We start from the raw sequence: 21324 nt of genomic DNA on the forward strand, positions 1-21324 counted from the left end.
TCATTTGAGTATATTACGGCATCCAGATATATTTGGTGTTTGTGTCACTGTGTTTTTGTTTCACTGATGGATATCTTAAATCTTCTTTTACTAACATTAAATACAAAAGATAGATATAAGAAGATGTGACGTGAGTGCCAATGAGACAACTCTTCATATGAGTCACAATTTGTAAAAGTGAATCATTATAGGCCAAAGTAAGGTCTTCAATACGGAGCCTTGAATCACACCAATATGCATGAATTGTGACGGAGAAGACGATGAAGTGTGAGATATATGACATTTCAAATGGACATTGAAACGCTCAAACGAATCTCATAATGTAAACACATCGTGAAAACAACGAGATGAGCCACATATAATAATGGTAAGGAATTCAAGCAATGTTAAAGTCGGTCAAATTCATGAAAAATCATGAATCCTTCCTATTAATTTCACAATATAGTGAGTTAAATGATTTTTTTTATATAAGTCCTGTGTTAGTTTTTGTTCAAATATTTGGACATGGTTCTTCGTGTCATTTTGTGCATTATAAAGATAAAGTTAAATCACAAAAATACTGAACTCCGAAGAAAATTTAAAACGGAAAGTCCGCAATCAAATGACAAACTCAAAAGCACACATCACACGAATGGATAACAAATGTAATATTCCTGACTTGGTACATGCATTTTATTATGTAAAAGCTAAACCGTTCATTTTTTTTATGACAGTCGAATCAAATTCCATTATATTGACAACGATGCGTGAACAAAACAAATAGACACAATAGGTAAAAATGTAAAAAAAAAATAGGGGCACAGTAGTTCAACATTGTGTTATAATCTTAAAATCACTGTAAAAACAAACAAATATGTAACAAAGAAGCACAAAATGCATACATCAACAGCCTCATTCACTGCTTTTTTATTATAAGAAATTATTTATCTATGTTAAATCCATCAATAAAGGATTCAAATATTTTAAGTACGAGGATCGAATTCTTACTCTTCCAGGCACATGGTTAGGCTAACATTAACTCTGACATAGAACTGCGCGTTTGACGTACATCAGTTGATCAGCATTGTAAAGAAACGTCACACAGGTAGACATAAAATAATTTTATCGTTCAAAGTATGAACAAAATAATAGTCTATGGTTATTTTAGGCATATCCTCTGCAGAATCTAAATTAGAAGTTTCCCTATATGCTTATTGTGCATTTCTTCTAGAAAGGGTATCAAAGAAACACAAAAGGGCATATAGACAAAGCATTAGCAAGTATGAAAGACAAAAATACAAAAATTATCATAGAACAATAATACAATGGCGTTGGTGTTTAAGTACAGAGCCACGTCATATGTTTCAATGAAAGACAAAAAGTCATATAGACAAAGCATTTTAATAAAAGTGAAAGATAAAAATACAAACATTATAGAACAATAACGCAATGACGGGATGCATAAGTACAGAGACACGTCAAATGAATATCACCAAAAACTCACTAAACAGTAAAAGTAATATTAATAAAGACAAATCAAATAAAAGAATACTATAACACGTTATTATTAACATAAAGATGTTAAACAACGTCAATATCTATACTTCAAGACAATAGTGTATTATTTGTGAAGTTGATACGGAATATTTATCAACAAGGTCTTAGTAACTTCCGATGAACTTTTTTTTGGAAAAAGGGCGAGACTTTCTTTGACATACCCCTGGTTCATCAGCTTTCTGCTCAGACACTGATGACGTTTTACAAAGTCTGAGTAGAAGCTGTAAGCTCTTGAATACCGAATAAGTTGGAAAATATATATCCCATGTGCAAGTGAAGTTGGTAAATTGCTAATAAGGTGGGGGACATTTATGATTTCAAAATTAAAACCATCTTGTTTGTCACAGATTCTGGTACTGAGATGACTGTGTGTGTCAAAATTCGAGGTTTTAGTTTTAAAATGAGGCGGAGGAAGCCTTGTCTGTTTTTCTTACATTTCTAGTTCTGGGGGATATATTAATGAAACTCAATCAGAAAAGTTCGGATTGAGTGTTTGTCGTATTTGCTATTTCAAATATGTGTTAATTTCGGTTGGTTTTTTTTTGGTTTCTTTTCATAGTTTTTCTTGTGTTGTGCTTTAACACCCCTGCTTCATATTAGGGGAGGGTAGCCTATAAACTAGTTTAACTTTGCCACATTCTTTATGTGCCTATTCGAAATTAGGGACCTTTGGTTTAGTGGTTTTCGTTGGTTCACGTCTATCATATTTGTTTTTCGCAAATCGTTTTGTTATGAATTAGGGCGTTAGTTTTCTCTATTGAATTATTACATATTTTTCATTTCGACCAACTATATAGTATTGGGTTTCTCACTGTTGAAAGACTAATAGTCGTCTATAATCACCGAGCTATAACTGCTTACATCCACTTCATTTGAAATTTTAGGAATAGTTGTCTCTCATTTGCAGTCATACCACATCCGTATCATTGAATCTTTTACCAAGGCTGTTTAATTGTGTTTGTTAATTTGAAAGGGTTGACAAATGTTTAACATGACTCGATTTAACAGTAGGCATTTAAGGCAACTGTACAGGTATTCTTGTACACCTAGCCTATATGCTTGTTCTTCGCAAAATTACTGTTCTACATACAAAATAATCAAACCGAAACCCCGCCCCTGGCAATAAAAGCATTCAACACATGATTTAACGTTAGTTACCTCTTCGTAAATAGTACATTATCAAAAACAGTTCAAATGAACTAAACACATTAAATAATAATGGGAAAGTAATTACTCAAACTCGAATGATAATTTCATTTGGTTTTCAAATTGCGTTCCTCTGATTTACTTCAAGTATATAGTTGTAATTCATCGAGAAACAATTAAATTGTTCATTATTCCGAATGACCACTTCCCACACGCAATTTTGCTGAAGTTTTGGTTCAGACAGAGATTTATTAAGGCAAGCAATTTCCTGAACTTGTTATTTGGACGTTTCATTTAAATGTATTTTGTTAAGAGTAAAGGAATTTCAGTTATGAGTATTTTGTACATTAACTCACAGACAGTATCGTATCATTGATAGTTATCAGTCTATGGAAGAAGCAATTCGATAAAAACTTTTCTTATATCAACGAGCGATATTGTCTTATATCAACGAGTTGCATTGTGGGAAATTTAAGACGAATGTTAGTATTTGTACGAAGAAAGGCAGATTTCTAGGTATAAAGAATGATTCTTTTCTTAAGGGCATCCGATCAATTCGATAAAAACTTTTCTTATATCAACGAGCGATATTGTCTTATATCAACGAGTTGCATTGTGGGAAATTTAAGACGAATGTTAGTATTTGTACGAAGAAAGGCAGATTTCTAGGTATAAAGAAATTTCCATGAATTATTTTATGTAATAACAAGCAAGGTGTATTTAAACGAGAAAATTGAATTGTTGAATAAATGAAACATAAATGCACGATTATTCATTTGTAGATGTACACATTCTTTAAATATCATGTAGCAAATTCAGTGGAATGCAATTGAGATGAATTCCATTGTTTGCTAAGCCAAAATCACCTATAAGTCAAAGATACTGCTATATTTTATTATATCAATGCGATATTTGTCTAACTTCATAGTGATGATGTTTTAATATCAAAAATTTATGAATGCGATACTTTTTTTAATATAACTGCTATAGTTTTCTAATATAAATGAATACGATGACACGTCACAATGCATGTCAAGAAAACTGCAAACATAATGCACAAACTTAGATCATGACCGGTTATATAAAGAGAGAAATACAACTATAACCACAAAAATGTGACACTTCTACTTTATATAAGGGGAAGTTTGAAATCGACATATTTTTTTATGACCGATTACATATCACTTCGATTATATAGATCATTTTACGTCTACGTTTTCAGCATAGGTATATATATATATCAATGATAACTCAATATACAGACCTCATATGTGTGCTAAAAATAATTTTCTACGGTATAGAAAACTACATATATTTTTTCTCTTGGAGTTGAGATCGAAGTTGGGCAATTCAAAAGTATTCAAAGGACAGGGAGTGGGTGGCCCTTAGGACTAACCCTGTATGCCATTCAAATCATCTTGACGTGACAAACAGAAATATAATAGTATATGGTTCAAGGGTGGGAGTCTCAAGCATACACAAGATATTCGAACATTTTGAAATTGCAGGAAATTAGGTGAACATTGTAACTATATGTAGAACATTTGGAATACGTCATCAAACCAGGAATTCTCGTACTTTTTTCTCTGATGGAAAGTTGTAATATTAGCAATCAATTTGCTTCATGCTTTCAGAGCCATTGACAATATATTGATATAGAAATATTTTTTTTATTTTAGATTTTATGAAAAATTTATCTGTTTTAAAAAAGATCAAAGAAGGAGAATTGATAAATGGAAATAAGTAACCTCGCACCATATGCATGTCTTGGTCCCAAACCACGAACCTTTTCAGTAGTTGTCTTTGATATATGAATTTCTCATTTAGAGAAAAAAAAACTGTATTATTAATAGATACTTACCATTGGCCACAACTTGTATTGCTTATATCTTAATGAGACCGTCGATCCAATTGCAGTCTTTAGGAAGTGAAATAGACTATTTCCTTTTTCTAGTAATATTCACGGTATGTGTTTTTGTTTCTTTGTCACAACCATTTAATGTCACCGTGTTCGAGCAAATACATATTGTCTGTGTGATAAAGGAAAAATGCATTAAACCAGTCACATATATTAGAAATATATTTTAATTATAAAATTAATAAATTTCTTAATACATATATATTATGAAAAGCATGAAATTGTATTAATATGCTTGGTCAGTATTTAGCAGAGGACGTTAAATGCTTAAACACGCATGCATAACCTATAAATGTGTTTTAAAGGTGAGACCCCAAAACATGTATGTTGCCTTGTCTTGTTTAGACCGAACCACCAAGTCCAAAACAAGTAATTTTCATTGTTTGCTTAGCTTAATACTTATACTGTCAGAAAGAAAAAAAATAACAACGTTTAATTGAGAAACTATCATCAATATGAAAATTAATAGTTGCAGAAACTTTCAACTTTAAAACATACAATACCCAACACAAAATATACGATGTAAGGATAATTTATCCATGAAACCAATTTGACAAAGCAATTTCAAATATATTGAAAGACTCTTTCTGAAAATTTTCGACGTCACGCCAAGCGAATTTTAACTAGACAGTCAACGATGGCTGGTTTTTTAATAGACAATCTATTGCTAATATTGTCTTTAAACGAATAGTGTTGAATTGTAATTGAATAATAAAAGGTATTATTGACAATATATATCAAGTCACGTGATATAACTTACAGTCGAAAGATTAAATTATTTCTAACGCATGTGTGGAAGATCATTTATACCTTAAAATTACTAGAAGAAAACCATTTCTAAAAATAGTAGATATACTCTAGTTTTTTCACCTGCCACGGAATACAATCTGAATTAAAAAAAAAACTCATTTGAAAAAAAGTTTTTAAAGGTAGCAAATTGTTAAATATGTTAATAATGTTGTCATTCGTTGAGAACGTGTATACTTTAAAGTTATCATGACCTATATACTATAAATATTGATAATTTCCGCATGACATATTACATTAGCATACAGTATCACTTAGTTCCCACATGTTGTAGGCTAATTTTAGACATAGTGTTCGCTTCGTACTGTTGCATCATTTTTCTATCATCTTGCACGCGATACGGTAAGATTTTATCAATTTTCTATTTTTTTCTTTCTTTTTGTATAAATTTTATCAAATCTAAAATTTTTCTATAAATCGTGAACACTATAAAAATTTCAATTTTAATATAAATATCTGAAATTTGCAGAAAAAAACAAAATGTGTGGAATCTGGGCAATTTTCGGGAGCCCCGATGATACTAGTATACAATGTAACGCTGCTCACAAGATAACGCATAGAGGCCCAGATGCTTTCCGAATAGAAACAATTCATCATTTCCCGACATGCTGTCTCGGATTTCATCGATTGGCTATTGTGGATGATCTACAAGGGATGCAGCCAATGAGAGTTTTTCGATATCCACATGTATGGTTGATCTATAATGGAGAAATATACAACCACCAACAGGTATGTTCAAACGATTTTTTCTGCTTTTGAAATACCACAGCATTTTTAATTAGCCCTCCCCCTTTTTTTAAAAAAACCGTTATGTTTTCTATTAGTTTCAATCATTTTGCAAATCCGTCAGTAAACTTAAAACTGATAGTAAATACCAAATAAAAGTTTCTTGTATATCTAAATTCACATTAAAATTAATACAGAAAAATTAATCGAAATTAATAAAAAAAAAAAAAAGAAAAAAGAAAATAACGAATTTGGGGGCAAAAGGGGGAGGCAAAAAAAAATATGTCCAGTCCTCACGAACATATGCTTAATACCGCAAATACATTACCAACAGATGTTCTAATATAAACATTATCATTCTTTTAAACAATTTTTAGATTTATTTTTTCTTTCAATTTTGCCAGGCATTGTGTTTTACTGTCCGTTTAAATGTAAACATTTTTTTTTATATCTTGCTTTCATAAATGAGTAACGGGAGAGACTTAGTTGAAAGTATTCCCCATAACATATATATATATACATAAAGACTATATTGCAGTTGCAGAAAGAATTTGATTTTCACTATGCTACAAAATGTGACGGAGAAGCCATTATACATTTATATGCACAAGGAGGGATCGAATTTGCTGCAAAGCATCTAGACGGTGTGTTCTCTTTCTGTCTACTTGATACTGCTAACAGAAAAGTTTTCCTTGGAAGAGATACTTATGGTGTCCGGCCAATGTTCAGACTTTACAATGACAATGGGTTTCTTGCCGTCTGCTCTGAAGCAAAAGGTAAGAGAGGACAAACAATGTTAAAGTAGAAGGGTGTTGTGCCATATGTAACCCTTCCTTTTTTGTGTGAAAGCTTGACAGAGAAATTATATATTGACAATTCAATTGGTAACCTAAACTTTATGCAACGACATTTGTTGACGTATACAACCTTTAATGACATAATTGTCCTTGCATACAGTTTACAACTTAATCTACTGGATATGTTAAACGTTCACTAAATCTTTTTCATCCCCCATCCTCATCAAGGGCCCATGTTTGTCTGTACATCTATACATACGTTAGTCCGTCTATCCGTAGGTCCAAAAATAGTATACGTTTTCGAAATTTAGATTTTTAAAACATAAAAAGCAGGATTTATTGTATATTCTTCATAATTTAGCAGACACAAGCGACATTCCGAGCTCTTTGGACTTCAAAACTTTCGTTCATATTTGGATATATCTCTGTTTGATTGATCAGAGTGCCAAACACTAACATTTAGCAAGACACCTTGACTCAATATCTGCCATGACATGCGCTTTAAGAAAAATTAAATAATTTCAATCAATCCATTCCGTAACAAAGCTGATTAGTTCTGTTATGCAGCAAGATTGTTTTGAAGTTAATCAAACTAATTTCTTAAGGTCTTCAATGAACGAACGAATTTAATATTTTAATGAAACTGATTAAAGTGTTCTCTTTCCTAAATCCCCAGTGTGTTTGATGTTTTCTACATAACGAAATGAAAAAATAATGATTAAAATGTCTCAAAAACAACAACTTTATTTGAAATGCATGTGTTGTTCACTTTGAAAATTATTTTCACTTCGATCCTAATTATTATAATCCAACTATAGCATGTTTTTTAAGGACTAGGGTTTAATTCAAGCTAATTATTTTGATAGGTGAAAATCTGCAAATAAAATACCCAGTTCAAATGACAATACAAGAGCGAAACCGACAACATGAAACATTTAAAAAATAAATATATTTTCTATACAATTTCAAAATAGATGCCTTGTATTACTATTTCTATATCAACCGGGCTGCACTTATATGAATGTGACCTACCGAATAAGACTATTGTAATCACATAAGCAACACGACGGGTGCCACATGTGGAGCAGGATCTGCTTACGCTTCCGGAGCACATGAGATCACCCCTAGTTTTTGGTGGGGTTCGTGTTGTTTATTCTTTAGTTTTCTATGTTGTGCCATGTGTACTATTGTTTTTCTGTTTGTCTTTTTCATTTTTAGCCATGGCGTTGTCAGTTTATTTAGATTTATGAGTTTGACTGTCCCTTTGGTATCTTTCGTCCCTCTTTTATACTTAAGACTGAACTACCAAACTGAGGGGCAATTATGTTATACCCCTATATATTTTTCACAGGTTTAATAGGATTGTCCCAGGAAGCCTACAGTGAACATGTAGAACCATTCTTACCAGGACATGTTGAAACTTATAAACTAGACATGCTAGGTAAAGCTTCATTCGAAGAACGAATTAGATTCCACAAAATAGGAGAAACACCAGCATATAAAACAGTAGCTGAAATTCAAGGTATTACATATAGCATTTTGCGAAAGTAAAATTTACAATATATCAACGTATCGAGCATAGATATGATGAATACAAATGGACAGATAAAAAAAAAATCAAATCCCCCAGATAAGTTCGATTTTTTTGCTCTGAGCATTACCGATAAAGGTAATTAAATCCAAAAATGCTCATTGAAAGAAGCAAACAAGGTTTACTAATACTCCAACCCGCCACGAGGCTTTGAGAATACTTTGAGAAGACGACAAGAGTGATTGAACTATTGATTAATTCCTCTGTAAATACTTGACAATTTTATGATTTCCCAGCCAGACAAAGTTGACCGAGGCTGACCAAAGGCCAAAATATTAATAGAAAACTATCGACAGCTGAAGCTTTGATGGAGATCTTGAATCATTTCCTTTATTTACTTGTCTTTAGGGGCACGACATCGTGCTTTGTTTTGTGCTTAAAAATAGGTTTGAACAACAGTGGTGTATATTAGAATCTGTATGAGGATAATTTACAATCAAAGTCAAATTCATATGTACAAGTCTTGTACTCACCAAACTCAAGTATATTTAAACTGACAATTATATTTTTAACTTTAAACAGATAAAAACGAAGTAGAAAAGAATATACGCATCTTGTTTGAAGCAGCAGTTGAAAAAAGATTGATGGCAGAAAGACGCATAGGATGCCTATTGTCTGGTATATAATGGATGAGTTAAATCATGTCTGATACACATATTTAAAGTACTACAATACTTGTTTCTCTATCGGTCTTATTCGTAGACTTAAATGAAATAATACATTGATATATGTTATTGCTTAATGTCTAGTAAATGTAAAACCTTTTATCTTTTATTGTTACAAATTCAAATACATGTCTGATGCAATACAACATTATGGAGTAATATGTAATCATTAGTTATATTTTCTAAAGCATGAACTTGAAAATTTATTTTTACATAAGAAGAAGTATGCTTTGTTTATTTGTGGTTTAAGGCATTTAAACACGACAAAGACGTATATTTACTATTAGAAATTGAACTTTATTTCCCCAGGTGGACTTGATTCTAGTCTTGTAGCTTCAATACTTGCAAAGAAGGCAAAAGAAATGAAACTGTCCTATCGTATTCAGACTTTTGCAATAGGAATGGAGAACAGTCCAGATCTGTTAGCAGCAAGAAAGGTGCAAAATTTTACATATAGATATTTACATATGTTCTCAAATATATTGTTCTCTGTCTTTGGGTTCTTCTGAAGACATGGATATATTATTCATTCAACTTTCCTATAGTCCTAAACATGCATGAAATATTTTCCACTAGACGTTAAACAGCTTAATTAAATGAGCATTGCAGTGGCTAATAATGACACGTTTGATATTCTAATTTCTAACACAATGATTTGGTGACGACCAGCTACAACCATTCAGCAACAACATCATGTCCCCTGGTGTCGGATAGAAAATGCACTATTACCTTTAAAAATAAGAGAAAACAATTATAGGCAACCGTACTGTCTTCAAAAATGAGAAAACTCATAGCGTTAAAAAGAAAACGACATAAAAATTAAGAAACAATCCAATTGAGAAAACTAATGGCCTATAATTTTATAACAAAACACTTTACCATAAACAAAGGTGACGGACATGAACCAACGACAACCACTGAGGCCCCTGACTTGTGACAGACGCATTAAGCTAATTTATGCTCATACCTACTCATTTAGTCTTGGGGATAGTTATTAAGTTGTTCCTCTACCTGGTAATAGGGACGAATGATAAAACTGTCATAGCAAAAAGTCAGGAACCTGTTATTCAGTGGTTGTCGTTGGTTGCTGTGTTATATATTTGTTTTTCGTTCCTTATTTGGTGCATAAATTATACTGTTAGTTTTCTTGTTTGAATTGTTCATTTAAGGGCCTTTAACAGCCGACTATTTCGGTGTCATTTGGTCTCGTGTGAATAGTTGTATCATTGGCAATCATACCACATCTCCTTTTTTATATGAATTAAAGAAAATGATGAATTTGGTATTTTTTTAAATATGTGTAACACAGAAAAAAGAAGGGTTCGTGCCAAAAGTGCAAGTGCGAATGACAACATCTTAAAATCAACACAAATAAGTTTTTTTCCATTTTGCTTCAGGTGGCAAACTTCTTAGAAACAGAACATCACGAGGTTGTGTTTACACCAGAAGAAGGTATCGCTGCCCTCGAAGAAGTAATTTATCACCTAGAAAGTTATGACGTCACAACCATACGAGCTTCGGTCGGTAAGTTGTCGTATTTTAAGTTATGCAATGTAAGGTTTATATATAAAGTATTGCTTATTACGAAGTTTAATAAACAAAACATAAAAAAGTTGCACATTTTAGAAATCCAACGAGTATGATAAAAATAATATAGTTGCTGTCCAAGTACAAAATGTATGTCGTATTCGTATATTAATCTTGGAGAACTAATTTGTTTGATTCAACAATCAACAATGGGACCACGACAAAACTTCTCACTGGGCTACTTTAAATGATTTTATTGATACAACCACGATTTATATTAGGAATTATACTGGTAACATGAGTACTTCCAGAAATAGCAAGTGTTATTATGAATCCTTCAAATATTTACCATAAGAGGATTCTGAACAAAAACAATATGTCAAGTGAACGAGCACTTCTCTTCTCGTGTAATTTGAAATGTCACTGGTTATTATCTGTTCTATATATTGTATTCATCATTATGTTTTGTTTTCCGGTATGAAAGTGACGACTTAGATATGTGATTGATTTTTATTCAATGTCTTATTCAGTTTCAGTAGTATTTTTGTCTGTGAAAAAAAGTGGTCTTCTAATGTGATTCTGTACCTATTAACAGATACAAATTTAACATATGGATCAAAATTATTTTATCGTGAACAATACACTTTTTTAGACTTTTTAAGCATACAAAAGAACCCCAAAATGAAAGAATTAAAACAAACTTTTAAAACGAATTTATAATATAATACAAAAATAAAAGCAGCAAAACAAAAAGGTGTCAAACACGTGGATGACATAATATTTTATGATAAGCACAGAAATCAACAAACTAAAATGCCGTTGTATCTCACCTGTCCAAAAGGGTCAGTGCAAGCGATCACCAATACTTCCCCAATTGCATCAGCAAAGTTGTATATGTGGTTTTTTTCAGTATAGACAAGACTGTCGCTGATGTATAATTATTTTTTTCCAAAACCACTACATGTTTGATTTATGCATAAGTATGACTCATGTTTAATTGACAATTGACATGACATACATATTTTAGTTTGGTACTTAAGCCTCGGTCACACCTTAACGGATAGCTCGAACGGATGTCTAACGGATAACTTTTTTTCCAATCCGTTCATGTCCGTTAGACGTCCGTTCTTATCCGTTAGACTTCCGTCCATATCCGTTGCATGTCCGTTTAGAGTACGTTTTATCCGTCGACGTCCGTTTTGTCCGTTGGAAAATTTTGAGCATATTCAAAACTTTGAACGGACGTCCAACGGATGAAATGTCCGTTGAACGTCCGGTAGCCGTCCGTTTTGTACGGTACTCGTCCGTTTCGTTTTCGTTTTGTATTCGTTACGTGTCCGTTACACATCCGTTGGAGGTCTGGCAGATAAATTCACCAACGGACTTCTAACGGACGTCTAACGGATAAAACGTATGTTGAACGAATATGAAACGGACTTCTACCGGACTTATAACGGATAAAACGGATGATGAACGGATCTGAAACGGACAAATGCCAGTAAAAAATTTAGCGTCAGAAATGCCAATTAGATTTTTTAAGGTTCATTGATTCTTATTATTCATAATCGATTTTAGAGTAAGGGCACGTCTTCACAATCAAGCAGCTCTTATTCATGCCAGAAACTGTCCTTTGACGACATTTTGAAGAACAAACCAAAACCAGTTTCACAGAAACATTTTGAATGTTTTTGCGATTTTCATGTATTATAATTGTTGCCTTTAATTTTTCCGTATATTTTGTTCATCCGTTTTATCCGATACGCTTCTGTTAGGTGTCCGTTTTATGCGGTACTCGTCCGTTGAATGTACGTTCGACAACCGTTCTGTTCGTTACGTTTCCGTTTCTCGTACGTTACATATCCGTTGTGTGTCCGTTATGCATTCGTTACGCGTCCGTTTTATTCGTTCAGTACATCTACGGACTCCCAACGGATAACAATTTTGTCAACGGACAACTTTTATTTTCATCCGTTAGGCGTCCGTTTGTGCTTTCCGGTAAGGTGTGACCGAGGCTTAAAAGTGACGTCGCTATGTCATACTCAGTGTTTAATTGAAATAATAATTAATAAACTTTTGAAAAAAAAAATTCTTCAAATTCTGGGTAGTTCCTATCAGACATTCTCCTTTGGTTTATATATATTATAAAAAGGGTTACGCAATATGATGAAAACATGATGATAGAAGTTAAAATCATTTCAGGCATGTTTCTTCTTAGTAAATATATAAAAGAAAAGACCGACACAACAGTTATTTTGTCTGGAGAAGGATCAGACGAGATAGCCCAGGGATATATATACTTCCACAATGCGCCATCGGGTGCAGATGCAGACATCGAAAGTAAACGACTTTGCGAGGATCTTTATATGTTTGATGTTTTACGTGGTGATAGGTCAACATCAGCGTGGGGGTAAGTGCAAAATTTTTATTTTTATTATAGCTAAAAGTGGTTAGTAATACGTATTAGTGCTTTACGAAGGTATATATCAACAGCTTCCTATGGGAGATGTTTATTTGGGAAAAGCAAAAATCAAATTCTTCATTTCTAACTTTTAACATGTCTAACTTGTAAATCAAAAGCTACATTCTTTATGGACGATTGAAATTCTAGTAATTGTTTTTGAATGTACCAGAATTATCCGGACATGCATTTGCTTAAAACTCAAACGTAAACATTCTGAATGGTCGAAGTGTCACGAAATAGAAATTCCTTCATAATATAAGTTCCAAGCGGAAGAAATATCCCGTAACATTATTTTGACTGAAACCAATATTACAGTATTTGTTCATATCGGCATACAGGGTATAGAATATATGTGTTCCAATTGGAACAGATATTATGGCATTGTTTATAACAAAGGTTCCAATGGGACTTCTGACTATATGTTGACAGACGTTAATCATCGGTTGTACTATTACCTTTTTTCAGGTTAGAAATTCGTGTGCCTTTTCTTGACCACAAGTTTAGTAGCTATTATCTATCGCTCTCGGACAGTATAAAACAACCACAAAAAGGGATAGAGAAATATCTACTACGTTCTGCATTTGATGGTATTGATCTCCTACCAAAAGATATCTTGTGGAGACCGAAGGAAGCTTTCAGTGATGGTGTATCATCAAAGACAAGATCATGGTTTGAAATACTACAAGAATTTATATGTGAACAGGTAATTTAATGAGGTTTTTTTCTTTCAATTTTGAAATTTGATAAAACATATCGCACTTATATTTAAGGTCTGGAAATACATAGTATATTTACGGTTCTGAATCACTTTTGAAATTAGCGAATCCATTTTCTTCTTTATGGCGAAGACTTAAGTGAAAAATAAGAGGCTATAAATGTAGAAAGTAGACGCGGACTTGAGCTGTGTTAGTGTAAACCCGAGTAGATGCATGAAACTGAACCATATCGTTTTGGCCTAATCAAAATAAATATCTGGGGACTACATTAAAATTGATTTAACAGGAGAAGGACTACCCTAAAATAAAATGTACTCACAAAATGATTACTAGACATTAAATCTTAATTTCTGTTTTAGATTAACGACAGTGATTTAGAATCTCTAGCATTAACATACAAACATAACACACCAAGGACCAAAGAAGCCCTTTACTATAGACAGATATTTGAGAAATTTTACCCAGGACAAGGTGATTGGATTCCATATTACTGGATGCCTAAATGGACTGGTGCTACAGATCCTTCAGCCAGAACATTGAAACATTATAAGCAGTAGATTATTCATGTTTCATTTTTATAATAACCATACCAATTACAGCAATAAAAACAATCATGTTGTAGGATATAACATCAATTCATTTATTTTGAAAACGTCACCAATCAAACAATCAATCAATCATTTTGACATTTGTTCCTTTTTCTATTATTGTACAATTGCAGTTCAAGAGTGCAATAAAGGTAATCTTTTTAAAAGAAGAGTTTATATGGAGGTTCATTCAATATAAAAAAGGACGATATTGAATTACGACCAAAGGAACACAAATAAGGCTGTTAGTTTTTTCGTTTAAATTGTTTTACATTGTCATTTCGGGGCCGTTTATAGCTGACTATGCGGTATGGGCTTTGCTCATTGTTGAAGGCCGTACGGTGACATATTTCTGTGTCATTTCGGTCTCTTGTGGAGGGTTGTTTCATTGGCAATCATACCAAATCTTCTTTCTTATGCCCCATTTATGGTCATTATGTTTTCTGCTATGTGCGTCCGTTCGTCCGTCCGTCTGTCCCGCTTCGGGTTAAAGTTTTAGGTCGAGGTAGTTTTTGATGAAGTTGAAGTCCAATCAACTTGAAACTTAATACACATGTTCTTTATGATATGATCTTTCTAATTTTAATGCCAAAATAGAGTTTTTACCACAATTTCACGGTCCACTGAACATAGAAAATGATAGTACGGATGGGGCATCCATGTACTATGGACACATTCTTGTTTTATATTCAATAACAATAGAGCATCGAAACCAATGAAACTCAACATGCAAAACATTCATCGTTGTATCATTTAATGATTTTTTTTGTCCGAAGAATAATTGTTTACCGAAAGATGATTACATTGTATATGTTTTGTTCATAAGCTGTACTAATTGCAAGACGATGAATTAGGTTTGGGACAAATTTCCGTAGGCATAACTGTGAAATGACTGATAAAATCGGTAAAAACTATGTTGTTTTTAAATGAAGATCTCTGACATCCTCTTGCACTGGAATTGTTCTACGAATATGTAATACAGATAATCATTATAAGAGCGATAACTCAAAAGGTATCTCCGCTGGTTATGTCAGCGCTGTCTGGCCCTGATATTGCACATATGCATGCAAGCTTAAGAATGTCTCATTGATATCTTGTTCCAGTGCTGTCTCTTCCACGATCTTTGCATGCAGTGTATCCTTTTCATCTGATAGAAATTTATTTTCTTGTGTTAAGGCAGGAATTTTTAGTTGAATGTCACACATTTTCTTTGAAACTTCTTTTGTTGATTTTCTAACTTTTGAAACTGAAACGATAGTTTAAAAAAAAAATATAAGCATTTCATTTTCTTTGCGTTTTATATATTCAATGTCGTAATACTAAGCTATTTTTAGAAAAAGGCAGAACTTCATGTATACACTTGTCGCATCAAAACAGTCTCACAAAAACTATATAGATCCTTGTACTTCATATAAACAAATTACATTTCATTTTATCGCATGGATCAAAATCTCTTCACGATAAAGACAGTTTTAGTATATATATATATATGAACGGAGAAAGAAAGACGAAGGGGTTGCGATGTTCCCTTAAAGTCAGCATATTTGATTTAATTGGCAGAATGAAGCAGGTAACTCAAATAACTAAGTATAAAACTACCATGTATTCATAAGTTTTTAAAAGGTAGGAAACCTCTAGTTGGTTCTTTCTAAACATAATTATGCTGTATAACTTACTCTTAGATGTAAACAGCTTCCTGAACTGTCGGATGTCTTTGTTAATCTTGGCGAGTTTTGAGTGATGATTGGATTTCAAACGTTCTGTTAAATCGTTATAGTCTCTGTGGTCTGTCTGTGTGTCCACTGATATCTTTTTGATAGGTTCCTGGTGATCTTTTTTGTTGTCATCCACGATTTCATCAAATTCTGTGAACACTTCCAACTCAGCAAAAATATGATTAGAAAATCTTTCTGAAGAAGAAGAAAAAAAGATAATTCCTCAAAATACGAACTGAGTTACTCATATAGTTTTATGATGTCTTTGTAAAAAGAGAAAAAACAAAACAACAACAATAAAAAACCCATTTACATATTTGACAACAAATGATCTTTAACAGCAGGCAATTTTATATATATTTTAGCTCTATATCACCCCGATTCAATAAATTCTGAAAAAGTCTTAAACAATATTGGTATACGTATTTGAGAAAAGAATAGCTCGCATCTACCGTTTAAACAACACCGTATCGAAGAAGGCTAGCAAATGCATGTCTTATTATAAAAAGTTATGTGTTATGCTTGCCAATGAGACATCAGAGATTAGAGAACAAACATTTAAACAATTGCAGAACATCGTATAGAACAGTCCTCAACAATAAGCAAAACCAAGACCGTAAGGTGAACTTTTAAAGTAATTGGGATGACGAAATGAAAAAAAAAGATAAAAACAACGACCTTATTTATTACTATAAAAAATCGTTTTCCAGAAGACAGCAACCAATTACATCCACTGAACTACGGGCTACTGGCTTGAGTAAGGCCAATAAACAAAGTGGTCAGGTTTAAGACTGAGCCTTCAATGCTCGTCCTTATATTAGACAGTAACGTAACAACCAACGCACGAACAAATAATTAATAAAAACTAAGTTTGAAAGACTTAATTCATTAGACGGGCAATATGAACACACAAAAACACAAACAAACACTATAGTAAAACAAACCACTCACAAAGCTCCGAGCTAAGAGTATTTACAATCATACAGCAAAACCCTATACAACTAAGGATTGACAATTAGAACAAAATTTTAGAGGAAGATGGCATTTGGTGTAATATTCTCATAGCAATTCCACAGGGTAACAAAGGAAAGGGAATCCCAAAAACACGTAATGGTAATTGTTCACCGAAATTCTGAAAAGGATATCGCCTGGCAAAAAAAAACACGGTATCTTGCTCGAACCAGTTTGAGGTTGCTAATCATCTCCTTTTTGGGGGTACCTATAGATGTTTTAACTGAACTCTTTATTTCTCTTAGGCGGGTCATACAATCTGATTCGATATGTGAAAAAAAAAGGTTTTCTAAAATATGGATATTGTGGTAAAACATATTTAAAACATATTATATTAATATATTGTGTTTAACATTTTGATATATTGTGCCTAACTTTAAAAAAAATAGGGTTATCATTTTGATATTTTGTGTTTAACATTTTACAATTTATGTTTATACAGTGTAATGCTGTTTAAATATGATTTTATAGCATAAATTTTTTGACTTTTATTCATTTTCTTTATTAATAAAACTATTTCTTCGTTTCAGTTATTATGTACATATTATACATAGTCCCTGAAAATTTTAGTGATTATATATAATCCCTAAACTGGCCAGTGATTCTACATAATCCCTGAAAATTTCAGGGATTCTTCATAATCACTGATTATACAAATTCACTGAAACATATATATGCCGTTGTCAGAAAATGTATTTATTTTGTATTCGGCACGAAATGATAGAAGGGCTAAACCTCGCACTTCCCGAGTTCTTTTAGCCTCATGCAAAAACTTGTTTCACTATGAATAAGGCCATTTCATTCAATTGAATATTTTATCATTTTTCATGTCGGGAATCTTTTATAGCCGACAACACGGTATGGGGTTTTGATATGCATTTGAACTTCGATTGATAGTCGTATCATTGGCAATCATACCACATCACCTTATTCTTATATCGGAAGAATTTACCTTTAACTTTCCGTGCCACTGCAATGCATGTATATACGAGTAAAAGTGATTCTAGTAAATACCACTGGAAAAAAAGAAAGAAAACATTCAATGGCATCATCCACAGAAATTCGTCAATAATTTGCTAAAATAAATATTTGCATGAAATGTGATTTCATTTTAACAAATAATAAAAAAAAATACAGAACTGTCTTTTTTTTATTACACAATGTATGGTTGAGGTAATTTTGAAATCACTTTCTTATGAGAGATATTGCATCTATATGTGCTCAATTACTGTACATGTATTTGTATATCAGTAGTAAGAAAGGAGAAACAAAATTTACATATATAGTTTGGCCCTTATTGGCCCTACTTATTTTCTCATAGTAAAGTTAATTTGAAATATGGTGGTAATACATTTTATAATTATTAGTTTCATATCAATGTTCTACCTTCTTTTTCATTTAGGTTTTCTACACTTTATTGTTAGGGTTTGTTTATCGTACATGTCTTCTTAGCAATCTATTACATACGTACAAATACTGAACTGTGTTGTACTTCTCCTATTTCTCGAGAGAAATCTCTACCAAGAGTAACTGCTGCAATGAACATACTTCCAGAGACTGACCAGTGTTCCCACCATTGTGAAGTCTCTGCCTTTTCTTTTCCTGGAGAAACTAAATACTATGAGTTCATTTGTCTATCATTCTAACTATACCAATGGTGTGTACCCAAGAGTTGACGAGTGTATAGAAATATGGTCATCCCTTGGTCTTCTCTCGCCAAGATGTTAAACCTTTACCGAAATTGTGTCGTCGGTTTGTGTGTGTGGGAAGTCTGATTGTGTATGCATGTAATTCAAAGTAATCCACAAAAAATGTAAATTATGTCTCTGGACAAACAATTAACTAATATTATTTTTATTTGAAAACTTCAAAGATTATTTTTTAAATCACCAGTAAAGATCCTGCATAAACAGAGAGGTGTTTCGCTGAAACATAAAACTTCGGTCCTAGCCTTCTGTCAACTAGATATATTAAAAAATATCAAATATCAAATAGCGAGTTTTAATTATTTTATGCGATCATATTACATAGAAAAACACGCACACAATTTTAGGGAGCAACCGGAAGTACCGTATACAATCAAAAACCACTCATTGGCATAACTAAAAAAGGGCGAAAATGGATACAAGGACTGTTCGTATGGGTCTACGAAATCCTATTTCAGAAAATTAAAAAAAAAATGGATTCCATTGACGAACCACACCAGCAAAGCCACAAAGAGTGTATGCTGTAATACCCTCAGTTGTTGCCAATACAAACTTATAAAACAGTATGAAACACTTACCTGTTATGTCCATGATTATTAAAAATGACGTCGGAATCGGAAGTAGCAGAAAATGCCGCCAATTGGTGTGTGCAAAAATTTCACCATTTTTAGCATTCGAATTTTCGGTAGTCATCATGAACTGTTTGGGTTTCGATTTAAATATTAATAGCAAAATTTTGGTCACACGGTAAACATATGATCGATTGCCTATACAAGATAAGGAAAGGAGTTTATTTCATATAATTTTTTTTCTTAGCAGTTATTTGAACGCGTTGGAAAAAAAACAAGAAGCACTTGTCATATACATAAAAGGAGCTCTAGTTAGATAGTTTATTCTCATAAAAAACAACAACATGCAAATATTTAGGTTACAGAGAAGTTAACAAATAATATACATAAAAATAAAAATGCATTAAAAATGCATAAAATTCAAAATTTCAAATGAGATATATACAAGAATATATATACAACTCGTCTAAACATCAACCCAACAATGTTAGATCTGTAAATTTGCTTTCGCAAATTTTTGGTTCTTCCCTCGCCGGGATTCGAACCCATGCTACTGTGATATCGTGACACCAAATCGCCTGCACTGCAGCCGTCCCGCTAGACCACACGACCACCTGGGCTCTCAAAATAAAGAGCTTTCGCTGGCCATGTGTTACCTTTCCACGTCAGTTTTAATCTAGCGGCGTACTACAGTACATGATATATAAGGCATGAAGATGTTATATCACCATCATTGATGGCGATCCGATGGATACATCTGTTGTAGGGTTGTCACTGACTCAGACGTACTCAAGAATATATATATATATATATACACATGGAAAAAAGTATTGCAACACCTTGATTTTTTAAAATTTGAAAAATCAGCCTATTTTTTTTGATGGAATATAATAAAATATGTGTATAATATCATTGAAACATAGTTCACGATAACATTGGCATTGCAACGAAAAAAAAATGTTAAAAAAAAAATGATTAATATAACCACAATTTCAATAACAAAATGAAGTGTTTTTTGTACAAAAAAACGCATTTGACAAGTTTCACTGTAGTCGAACTTTACAATGTCAGACATTTCAAAATTAATCTTCAGATGACTGTTCACATCATGGTTGATCGTTATACGCCAAAGAATTAGTACTTTGTGCGCAGCCTCCATTCAAACGGATAACCGCATCTTAACGTCTTCTGATTCCCGCCATAAATCGACTAATTTGTTGCTAAGGTAGCAGCAACCATTTCTGATGAAGGGAATTGTTTATTTCATGTTGTCTTTGAACTGGGGTGTCCTTTCGCTCACTTTCCGCCCAATAGTGTCCCATATAAGCTCAATATGGTTCAAAGCCGGGCTACGATCGGGCCAAGCAAGATGAACCAAATTCCATTTGAACATTGGATCTTCCTCCACGATGCTAATTTCCAACTTTGGCGAGCTCTGCACTACATTGGATACGGAAAACTGTAAGTCTGCTCGTTAGCAAAGGTCTCCGAAATGGTATTATCGCACGGCAACCAGTAGCGATGAGTTGATCTCGAACAGTTCTTGTTAAAAGGCTCTTGTATGGCCACCACTCTTATTTTAGGATTGTCTTGTATGCAATGGGTTTCCTTCTGACCAACCTTCATTATGCTTGATTTTCTCTAGCAAATGGTATAAGGGGTCTTCATTATCTCGGAAGGTCTTTCACAGCGTTTATTGCCTGATTTTTATTCTCAAAACGACTTCAGTGGAATGGTGATGACCAACAATGCGTGCAGTTGTTACAGCGACATCCCTGCTTCTCTTATGCTGATAATCTGCCATCTTGCTGCAGTTAAGAGTTGTCAAGGACCCATTATAAGGTGT

The 21324-nt window shown here is 32.9% G+C and overlaps 2 protein-coding genes across 2 annotated transcripts; one reads left to right on the forward strand and one right to left on the reverse strand.

Annotated features, from left to right (window-relative positions):
* Positions 1 to 5624: 5624 nt before the first annotated feature.
* On the forward strand, positions 5625 to 14519 carry LOC139513479 (asparagine synthetase [glutamine-hydrolyzing]-like). Its single transcript, XM_071302033.1, has 10 exons — positions 5625 to 5749; positions 5877 to 6136; positions 6672 to 6909; positions 8282 to 8452; positions 9044 to 9139; positions 9496 to 9623; positions 10584 to 10710; positions 12913 to 13120; positions 13640 to 13877; positions 14250 to 14519. Exons 1-10 carry the CDS (start codon positions 5632 to 5634, stop codon positions 14445 to 14447), a joined length of 1782 nt encoding a protein of 593 aa, XP_071158134.1. The 5' UTR covers positions 5625 to 5631; the 3' UTR covers positions 14448 to 14519.
* Positions 14520 to 15276: 757 nt separating this feature from the next.
* On the reverse strand, positions 15277 to 19628 carry LOC139513481 (uncharacterized). Its single transcript, XM_071302034.1, has 5 exons — positions 19488 to 19628; positions 18675 to 18805; positions 18156 to 18219; positions 16154 to 16387; positions 15277 to 15723 (listed from the first exon to the last, which is right to left on the reverse strand). The coding sequence occupies exons 1-5, from the start codon at positions 19603 to 19605 to the stop codon at positions 15503 to 15505; spliced, it is 768 nt and encodes a 255-aa protein (XP_071158135.1). The 5' UTR covers positions 19606 to 19628; the 3' UTR covers positions 15277 to 15502.
* Between the last annotated feature and the right edge of the window lie 1696 nt (positions 19629 to 21324).

Source organism: Mytilus edulis, chromosome 2 (assembly GCF_963676685.1).
Source record: "Mytilus edulis chromosome 2, xbMytEdul2.2, whole genome shotgun sequence".
Taxonomy (NCBI): domain Eukaryota; kingdom Metazoa; phylum Mollusca; class Bivalvia; order Mytilida; family Mytilidae; genus Mytilus; species Mytilus edulis.